This window comes from Mixophyes fleayi, chromosome 2 (assembly GCF_038048845.1).
Source record: "Mixophyes fleayi isolate aMixFle1 chromosome 2, aMixFle1.hap1, whole genome shotgun sequence".
In the NCBI taxonomy this organism is placed as follows: domain Eukaryota; kingdom Metazoa; phylum Chordata; class Amphibia; order Anura; family Limnodynastidae; genus Mixophyes; species Mixophyes fleayi.
Window position 1 is genome coordinate 15,690,296 of NC_134403.1, and position 11,350 is coordinate 15,701,645.

Genomic DNA, 11,350 nt, shown 5'->3' on the forward strand with positions numbered 1-11,350 from the left:
TCCCACAGATCTGCCATTAGTTTTAGACCTACTTGTATTAGATATGGAAATAAATAAAGGCATATCTACACTAAGTCGAAATGCAAAAAGTGAAAAAGACTTTATTCCAGAATCAAATACACAGCCTAGTACATGCTTTAAAGTTCCCTCCGCGCAAGATATCTTCAGCACTTCTCCGCCTATCTGTGAGGATGCTCCTGAACCGTCCGTCCCCGCCGCCTATCTGTGAGGACCTAGGTATCACATGGGACGTGCACCACATGACAGGTGCCGTCCCATGTGATACCTAGGTCCTCACAGAAAGGCGGCGGGGACGGACGGCTCAGGAGGATCCGCAGGACCGCTTCTCCACCGGCACTGGTGTCTTCTCTTCAGCCCGCTGGACCCGCTTCTCCATGCTGCCACCAACTGTAAGTTTCCCGACTCTCCTTTCTTGCTGGCTTGCAGTATTCGCTCCATAAGACACACACACTTTTTTGGGGGAAAAAGTGCGTCTTATGGAGCGAAAAATACGGTAAATTACATAATTACAGTTCCTCCTGATTGCAAACACATGCTCTAGCTGCATACACAGCCGTCGTCACTAGTAGCAAGTGATACGGTAGAAAAACATGTAACTTTAAGATCCCCAAAGCTTGATTCGGACGTAGTTGAATGCGCTCGAGTTTGGCGCGGCGTTCCTGTACAGTGACAACGGGTGAAGGCCCTTTTCTCGTCCCATTCCTTCCCAGAAACCATAATCTGTAACAAGTGTCCTTTGCGCATGCAGATGAATCGAACGTTTGGTTGCATGAGGTCCGATTCAGAACACGAGCAGATAAAATTTGTGCATTATGCGCTAAAAATCGTCCTTTCAGTTCTTTTATGAATCAGGTCCAATGTATTTAGGAATTATTAAGGACTCACTGAAAACAATAAATCAAGGTTATCTGAAGGTGCATAACCCTCTTAACTGTGCCCAGATTATTTTTAGAAGAACAAACAGCGCATTAGACAGACTCTTCTATCAGTGTCAGTGACACCATCGCACTAATAGTATTACAAATATTACAGTATCGCTGTAATGGAAGATGGTGTTTACCTGTGCGAGGTAATAGCCTGTAAATCAGGAGGCATCATGGGTAATGTAATGGTCCTGAATTCTAGGAACACATCTGAATAATTGAATGAGTCTGAGACACATTATGAGGAAGTGGAAAGAGCGGAAGGTAATTTGTGTTGGTGTCACTGAAGCAGAAAGATGTGTGAGAAGCACATATGTCAACCTAGCGTCATTTCTCATGATAGACTGAGGATAATGGCATTAGTATTAGGGTAATGAGCACAGAGTTATTAGAGGCTATTAATGTTATGGGGTTACATAGAAACTCTCCATAGAACAGCTGACAAGCAGCAGGTTGCTACAATGACAGTGTACCTGATATATAGATAAATAATTCCTCTTGTGACCAGCAGTTATGGGACAGACAAACAGTTCACCGTACACTGTGTACTATCAGATACTGTTACACATGCTGACTGCTTAAAGGTGCTTTATTAATAGTATCAGGTAATGGCTCTAATGTCCGTTCGCAGTCAGCATTATCTGGAGCGAGGAGACAAAGTAAATATTGGGATTCTGCACCATGTTCAGAACGGTGATTTAAAATGAGCAATTCTGTTTACTGGTTTCTTACATATATATTGTAACAATGTTCTTGAGAATTCAGCACATGAAATTGGCCACATGGGAAGCGTCTCTCACGCAGTCATCCTGTGGGCTGTTGTCATGTTCATAGAAATAGTATCCATTCACTATAAGCGAGTGATCCAATGATGGTCCTGATTCATTGATGCGAGAAAATGAACGTAAAATTTAAAACGCACATAATTCAGGCATCCGCACGTCCGCATTCAACTACAAGCCGATCTGAAGCAACGTCTCTTGTTGAATACGGGTCTAGGTGCGCTCTGCTCTGACAGACAAAATACTCTGCGGGACATGTACAATACATCTGTGTGATATAAAGTCCCAACACAACACACAGGAAAAAAAAGATCTTCAAATAATGTCACCTATTAACAATATAGGGCCTGATTCATTAAGGAAAGTTAAGCAAAAGTATGTAAGTAAGGCAAAACCATGTTGCATTGGAGGGGGAGGTAAATTTAAAATGTGATGGCAGATTTATAGTTGGGGTAGGACATGTCCTAGATCATCTTTAAATTTCGGTGTACAAATAGAGCTATCAAGTATTTGTGTGCTACATGAAAAAACAGCCAGTATTTATTTTATGTGCAAAATAATAAACTCACTTGCACCCCTTGCATTGTAACATGGTTTTGAGTAAGAAAACTTACTCAATTTTTTGCTTAACTTTCCTTAATGAATCAGCCCAGAGTCATTAATGACAAAATATTTTTTTTAAAAAGAAATGTGTGTTTTTTTTTGTTTTTTTCATTTTTCCCCCATGCAATACATTTAACATGACGTTAATAATGACTACTGTACATAAAATGCAGTTTTTAATGATGCTCCTGATTGCACACGCATGTTCTAACATGCATACGTGTCCGTCATCCCTATCACTCACCGCTTACACCAGACCTGTAGACGGTGCAAATGATACGGCAGAAAATCACGTATCTTAGAGATGCCCAAAGCTTGAATCGGGCGCTGCTGTGTGCGTTCAAGCTTGGCGCACCCTGACTGTACATGGACTACATGCTTGTGCCCATTCCCCTCCCCGGTTTGCTTCCTGACCCCACTAAATTCAGTGTATAATTCACCCATATGCTGACATCGACGAATTAAATTACGGATATAATTTCTCGTAGGAAAGTTTGCCAATCCTTTTTTCAATCCTGTTAGGTGGTAAAGAGTTCTACCATTTTTACCGCCCTTACAGTAAAGAACTCTTTCAAATGCTCATGGTGCAACTGTCTTTCTTTCATTTGCAATTTATAACCTGTTGTCCTCTGTATGGCCCCTGATATGAAAAGTGTGTTATATAGAACTGTATACAGTTAGTGCAAATGCCTGTTGATTAGTTGTTGTGCCCTGTTTATCAGGTTGTATGAGGCTCCAAAATTTATAACTGGGGTCCGTGTGCACCTATTTGTAACTCCACTCAATTTTTTCTTTGACTCTTTAAAATCAATCTGCTGATATTTGAAATGGGACTTCTGCTTAAAATGTCCTGTTTAAACCTCAGAAACACACTGTTGCTGCCCATTGACAGATACCTAGTGAATAACTGACTTTCCTTAGCAACACCTGTAGCCATGGAGACAGCACAGATTGTTTACTAGGCTACATATGTTCCTAAGGACATTAATTTAGTTTGATACAGTTCTTACTGATATCTTACTCCATGCTTACTTTTGACAAATACACAACAATTAGCCTTACGTAATAATCTTTATCTTGACACATTGCATTGATCCCCCACCAATCGCATTGCAAAGTCGCTTATAAGCAGCCAGATGTTTACCTGTAACCTACGTGTGATGGCTGGTTTGATTATTTTGGTGTACTGGATCATTCAACGCTATTAGCACCTCTCAGATTTAATGTACAACGCAGAAAGATGCTTTCAGTGATTAACGCTAGTAATCGGTATCCATCCATCAATCCATGTAATTAGCACTTATCATAATAAGGTTCTGGGCAAAACAGACAATTTGCTACATGACCGGACTGATGGGAGCAGATTGCAGAAGTTCTGGGTCTTATCTTTCACTGATAACAAAAACTAGTTGAGAAACTCTCTCTTCCCTTCATTGCATTCTATCTACACATGCAGTAACTCCTTGTCAAAATCATTTTTGGGGGGGTCTGTAAATAAATCTTTTCTTTTTCTTGTCGCAGTTGGGAAGCCAATCAAAGTGACCGAGAATCCAACGCCCACAAGTGAGGAGATCGACAAGATGCACAAAATCTACATTGAGAATCTCTGCGAATTATTTGAGAAACACAAAACCCAGTATAACGTCCCAGCGGACAAACATCTGACCTTTATATAACACTTTCCGCAAGCAAAAAAAATGACTCTCATTTACACGTATATCTCTGGGCGATCGGAGTTCTTATGATGCAATAAAGCAAATAATCGAATGTATAGTCAACGTTATTTGTGTCCTGTTTCGGCATTAATAGTAATATAGTTATAAGGTGTCCGATTTTAACACTGAATTACGTAACAGTGGGAGAAATCTGCAATATTTTCACCCAAAATTATAAATATTTATAAGACAATATATTCTTCAACAGATTTCCTCAGTCTACCATTCATTAATGAATCAGAACATGTAGCAGAGGTTGGTTGCTGAACACTGCCATATAGCATCCATCTTACATCTTAAGTCACTGAGATGGATCCATTGATAATCTGCAAAGCAGTATACAACAGACTTCTTCAAAATCCTTTCACCTGTTAAACATCCAGAACAATCTGTTTGCTTCGATTTACTGACCACTTTGTGAGGAATCAGTATGGCAGCTTGCAGTCAGCAACACACAACAGTTATGTTAGCATAAACAATGATGCATTACTCTTAGGTGTAAGTATAGACATCTTATACAGCGTTTTACAACAAGTTATTTTATTTGAGAAGAATTTGATGTTAAAGCGGTGTTATGAATTACTCACATAGTGCTGCTACACAAGGAGTCAACAGCTTGTGAAAAAAATCATATACGTACATTAATAAGTTTTATTTTAACACACAATTAGTTCAAACATCTTGACTGTTCATATCTACAGATCTGAGGAATAGCAATGGGGACAGTATTGGCCCCAGGTCATGCCAATCTACATGTTAATTACCATTTAATGACTGAGAATCTCTTTTCTTCTCATATCAAATTTTCAAGATGTATATTGATAACATCCTAACTATCTGACAGGGTAGTCCTAAAAAAGAAATGTAAGAATTCATAGACCGCATCAAAGTAAACAATTTGAACCTGAAATTCACTTATAAAATTTATGAGTAATAAATTGAGTTTTTAGATTTAATATCTGGAAGAGGATATATGTAACAGAACAACATAGTCATTACATAAAATGCTAACAAACCAATACTAACAGCTATTTACAGTATTCTAGTTGACATTTAGACAAATGGAAAAACATTATGCCATTTTCCCAATTCACTCACATAAAACAATCTACCGTCAAATAAAAGGTTCAAGGTTAGGAAGTTTCCAGAACCACAATACAAGTCGCTATCAATAAAGCACAAGTACCAGAAAGAAACACACTATTACAATTCAATTCAAACAGTGCAGTGAGAAGCCGAGAATGTTTCTTTTATCTAAAAGTTTAACTGTCAAGAGAAACAATCAGAAATATTATAAAAAAAACAGTAGCTCATTTTCCTTGGGAACACTATTTTAAATACAGCGATACCAGCTAAACCTTATTTGATATTATTTGATATCCAAAGAAAACAAAGGCCACTGTATGGTACGATAACCCTAAGCTGCTTAAAAACAAACAAGGAAACCAAAATGAACTAACCCTAATTTATTTAAATGAGGGCAATGCAATGTGTGCAAGTGTATCCATACCAGTTCCAAGTTCTTTGTGGAGTCACGTAATTCTCCGAAAAATAAGATCAATAGTTTTATAAATTATATGTGTATTTCAGATATATATATATTTTAGATGTAACCTCAAACATGTAGGAAAAAAAAAACACTTTTGCTTATGGGAACATATTAGAAATATCAATAATTCTGTATATTCATTCTGTTTCAAGACACATCAAACTATCATAAAGTATCTATCCAGTAGAGCAATACAACAGGGCTAATTTGGTCGTGTGCAAATTGCCTGTCACATCATTTATATACATTTATACACACCTAGTGCCGGGAGAGGCATTTAATTCCGGGACAGGGAAATGAGTCGCTCTCCGCATTAGGTACATTTAAATGATGGGATAGGGAACTAACACCGAATTGATTGGGGCTAAATATGTCCAACTGGCTTAGAGAGAGAAAGCTAGCCCAGAGGGAGATGTACTGTACCTCTAAACTTCAAGCCCTCAACACTAAGGAACTTTTACAAAATAGCAACATTTCCATACATTTTTATTAATTTATACATTTTCTATATATCCCCACTTCTCCTACTGCTATTACATTCCAGTGTATACAAATAATCTGCCTTCATTGTAGCACTATCAAACTTTTTTCCCGCCATTTTCCACTTTGACCATTGTGTGTTTTTTTGGTTTTGACCAGCAAGACATGATTTTATTACAATTTTTTTTACTGGTTCTATGTATAGTAAGATATTGCATGTATGATAATCTATACACTCTATTGTATGTCATCACAATTCAAAGGTTGATCTTATTAATATTGTGAAATATGTGGATACACTTCCCTGATATCACTTTTTTATTCCAAATAGTAAATAACATAAACAATTTAAAGTTTGTTTTAAGGTCTATGGTGGAGTGATTCACAATCACTCCACCATTACCAAAGAGAACTCTCAATCTCTGAGTCTGCTGCAAGATCCGGCAATACCGCACAAGCGAGAACAAAATAATAGAGCAATAATTGCACACAGGTGCCATCGGAAGCACGTGCAGATTTGTAGTAGTGAGCGGATCTTCCACTATGCACCACCAATTAATTAAATTCGCTATCATTTACGCACTCACATATAAATAGACTATCTTTCATAGTAGCACTATATTGCCTGATAAAGACTCTTAAATGAAGGGGTTCAGCTATATGCCAAACTCTATACCAGGTGATTTAGTCCTGCCTGGATTTTCATGTGGATGTAGCAACAAAGAACTTCTCCTTGGAAGTTAAGGAGTGGACTGTTATCTCCATCCTATGTTCTTATGTGTTAAGAAATAGGATCTCTCCTGTTTGTCTGTTCTGTCAGCTGTGCATTACTGCTGCGACCATGTGCAAGGATGAATCCTGCAGGTCACTGGGTTGCTAGGTAAATAGCAACAAGATTCTGTTCAGCTCCCAGTCTGGAAGCATCTGCTGTGCTATTAATTACCACACCTATTCAGCTAATTATCCTGCAGTTTCTGATTGGTGCTGCTACCTTTATAAACCTATTCCTGGCAGTATACCAATGTTGGTGATAGTTCCTGCTTGACCTAGTGTGTTTTGCATCCTGACCTGTTCTGTTAAAGGACCCAAATTGTTTAAAAGTTTCTGCTGTCTTCTCCACTCCTGACCCTTGGCTTGTTAATCGGAGCTGCATACATATATATACCTGTCCTGACCTCTGGCTTGCTTAAAGGATTCTGCTGTCTTCTCCTGCTCCAGACTTTGGCCTGTTTATTACTCTGCATTTACCCCAGTCTTGTTGCCAGTATCCTGATTGCTTACTACCTCTTACCATGAGCTGTCTACTCCACCAGGCCAGTGCCAGCTTACTCTGTATAAACCCCTGCCTGTCTGGCTCTGAGTCCTGCTACCAACATCCTGGTTGCTCACTGCCTCTTATTGTGAGCTGTCTACTCCCCCAGGCAAGTGCCAATATACTCTGCATTAACTCCTGCCTGCTGGCTCTAAGGTCTGCTGCTTACTACCTCCTACCGTGTTTTGTCCATTCCACTGGGCAAGTGCCAGATGAACAGCATACGTCCTGGGGCATTCGAGTACTGTTGAATGCAGCAAGTTCCTCGGAAAGGAAGCTGCTAAAAGGTAAATATCTTGAGAACAGTTGAGGACATCACACTACTCTGCCCTTAACATTACAAAGAAGCTATTTTATTGTTAGTTTATGTAAATATTTATAATCTATTACTGCTCCATTTTTTATGTCTTATGTTCCATGATGAGTCACAGTGAATTATACACCACAAACCCTAGATGTTCTATACACCTGAGACTTGGGAATAACCCTGATGTTGCCAGGTCAGATAAATTATTCTCAAGGTTCTCTAGGTGTATTAATGTATATTGGTGAACCCACTCTAAAGGTATTTAACCATTTGGGCACCTCTGTCTCACTTCTGTGTGTGTGACTTAAAGGGAATGTCCACTTTAAGCTGTTATTTGTTAAGAATCTTTCTAAGAAAAGAGGAGAATCCACATGGCCACCCATGAATCTTCCGCATTACAGTTTACAATATTGGGCCAATCAATTCCAGGGTAAATTGTTTAGTGAACAGACTTTAATACTTGTGGACAACCCCCCCTCTGTATTTCTTAGTCGTCCCTCCTACCTGCCACCGGGAGTATGTCTGTATGGAGCAGGACACCAGGCTTTACTGAATATAAGAATGAACAGAGGACTCAATCCATCCGTTTCAATAGTGCGGAAGTGCCCGTTTATAGAATGGATTATGGGGTAGATGTATCAAACCTCCCAAAAAGGAGATGTTACCCATAGCAACCAGATTCTAGCTATTCATATTATAGCAACACCTTTGATTTTTATTACTGTTAAAAAAAAAATCTGAACTATTTGAGATTTTTATTTCACGTTGCTTATTTTCCCATAATTCACAACCCTGAAGTATTCATATTTTTCTTTGAATATTCTAGGCTCCCTTTTATAATTCTAAAAGCATCAGAAGTATTTTTTTGGTAATGTAAATGTGTTCAGTCTTTTTGAATGTTTTTAATTTCTGTAATACGATTTGTTGTTTAAAAAGGATATTTTAAAACATCAATTTATTGTAAGTTTCAAATCTTTTGCCAAATGCAGACACTAAATTGCAGACAGCCTCAAACTACCCCCAAATTGTTTTGCCAGTCTAGCTCTCAACTCATGCACAATTGAACAATAGGTGAAAACAGCGTCAGAGCTTGAAAAAATAGTGATTTATTGGTATCTGTCTGTGTGTCAGTGTTTACAAGCACCGGCTGGTCATAAAACTAACAATCTAGGTGACAGAGGTACCAGGTAATGGATCACAGCAGCAAACACAGGCAAACATTATTATTAAATATTTATATTATTACTATACAGAGATAGGCCCCTGGCAGGAGTCCTTGGCCCCAGCGCTGTGAGGCAATGCTAACCACTGTGCAACCAAGCCACTCTGATCTGGTCCATAGAGAACCAAAAGATTATAACTAATACATTATATAAAGCATTAAAGTGTATTTGCCAAAATCAGTCTAGTTATCTGAAAATTAATCCTTCCATTGGGATATAACAACACAGAAGCTTTGTTATAACACACAATATATACTCCCTATAGAAAATATAAGAATATTAGATCAGACTTGTTAGAACATCAGTGAGACCGAAGACCCCAATCAGTGTGTGTTTGGGGTAATCGGTCAATTGGAAGGGCACAAAACAGTTATTTATTCGGACCAGCCAACAACCTGATCTGTGCAATTTGGTCCTGAGGCTGAACAATCAGATTTGCTTGTGTATAGACAAGTGTAAGGATTTGAGATTTAGTTTTGTTATAAAAGCCAAGATGCAATATATTTGTATTTGATTTTGCTGTTGTGTTATACTTTTTTTTGAAATATTCAATCAAAAGAATATCAAAAATGACTGTAGTTGGAAATAATCATTTTTCCTCCACAGCAATGAGATTAAACATACAAAGACCAGCACTTTTCTCAGTCCAAACATCGCCGTTCCCACGAACTTGACTCCAAGGTTACAGTCTCACTCCTCGTTCATTAGATTTCCTTTCTTACTGCGTCTCTCCACAGACATTGTATCCAATAAAGGAAATCACTGCCAAACCTCTGCCGCTTCTAGATGCTCATAACCGGTCAGAAATACACTTTCCTTGGCTGGTCTAGTTTGAGGGAACTAGAAAATATCATCACCATTTATTTATATAGCGCTACTTATTCTGTAGCGCTGTACAGAGAACTCACTCACATCAGTCCCTGCTACATAGGAGCTTACAATCTAAATTCCCTAACATACACACAGACGGACAGACTCTAGGGTCAATTTGATAGCAACCAATTAACCTACAAGTATGTTTTACAGACCTTTGGATACACAATTCTTAAAATATTAATGTATATTGAAAGAATCACATAGACGTCAAAATTAAACAAGTTATACAAGAATCTAGCTACTTGTTTCATAGTAGATTAATGCTTTAAAGTATTATTACAAACACAAGTTTTTCAGCTTCTGGGAGGAAACTTACTCTGTCTCTATGTTCTAAAGAAGTTTTCTGTGCTTTTTCTACATAACAAAGACTAAATATACTACTTCTATCAGAAAACATATTGCTTTATTGTACTTTAGATGTCATTCACTTAAGGTTCGGCCAATGGACTACTTTATTATGTGTATACAACTTGTTACCCTTGAAATTTGGTACAATATCAAGTTTCTCCACAATGGTGCAGTTGGTGTGATACTTTATATATGTGGTCTGCTCTAAATACATTGACAGGAGAATGAAATGTTTAGAATACATCACTGGTGTAATATTTCAGTAATAGCATACTTGCCAACTCTCCTAGAAAGTCCGGGAGACTCCCGAAAACCGGGTCAGTCTCCCAGGCTCCCGGGGAGCTGGCATTTCTCCTGGATCCAAGATTTCACAGAGAATCGCATCATTTGACACGATTCTCTGTGAATCACGCCATTTTGGAGGGTGGGAGGGGGCGGGTGAGGCCAATCGCGTCATTTTGGCCCCGCCCCCCGCGACGTACAGTACGGGCCAAAATGATGCGATTGGCCTTGCCCCGCCCCCTCCCTCCAGTCACGCCCCCAACTCCTGGAAGCAAGTTTTCGGGAGTTGGCAAGTATGAGAAACTAAAGGGGAAATCTGGGGGTAAATGTATCAAGCTGAGAGTTTCCGGCGGGTTTGAAAAGTGGAGATGTTGCCTATAGCAACCAATCAGATTCTAGCTGTTGAATGTACTAATTAAATGATAACTAGAATCTGATTGGTTGCTATAGGCAACATTTCCACTAAAAGTAAAATGTATTTATTTTTGTAATAAACTTGGATTGGCTTTATACATGCATTTCTGAACTCTCTCAGCTAAACCTAGTAATCCTGGTGTCCTGTGTCTGCGGTCATCTTATTGTGCTTGGTATCCAACGTCTCCAGCCAAACCAGGTAATGCTACTGTCCTGTGCCTGCACTCCACCCATTGTACATGGGAACCTGCATCTTCAGCTTCTGAGCTAAACCTGGTATATCCTGATATCAGTATCTGCAGTGTACCCTTTGTATCCAGTATCCAGCTCCTCCAGCTAAACCTGGTAATACTGTTGTCCTGTGCCTGCACTCCACCCATGTACCTACTACTTCTATGAACTTTTGTTTGCTGGACTTTCACCCCTGACCTCCCTTAGTTACACCTGTGAGACTGATTTACAACAAATCAATAATCGTTTCCAGCTATGGATGTAAATCATCTGCAGCCCACACT

General features: G+C 38.9%; 1 protein-coding gene across 1 annotated transcript in view; it reads left to right on the forward strand.

Moving 5' to 3' along the window:
* MOGAT2 (monoacylglycerol O-acyltransferase 2) overlaps positions 1-4,096 on the forward strand; it is a 65,334-nt gene extending 61,238 nt beyond the window's left edge. Inside the window, exon 6 of the mRNA XM_075198558.1 lies at positions 3,851-4,096. Coding sequence (XP_075054659.1) covers positions 3,851-4,005 — 155 coding nt within the window. The 3' untranslated portion in view covers positions 4,006-4,096. The remainder of the gene's footprint in view (positions 1-3,850) is intronic.
* Positions 4,097-11,350: the final 7,254 nt, after the last annotated feature.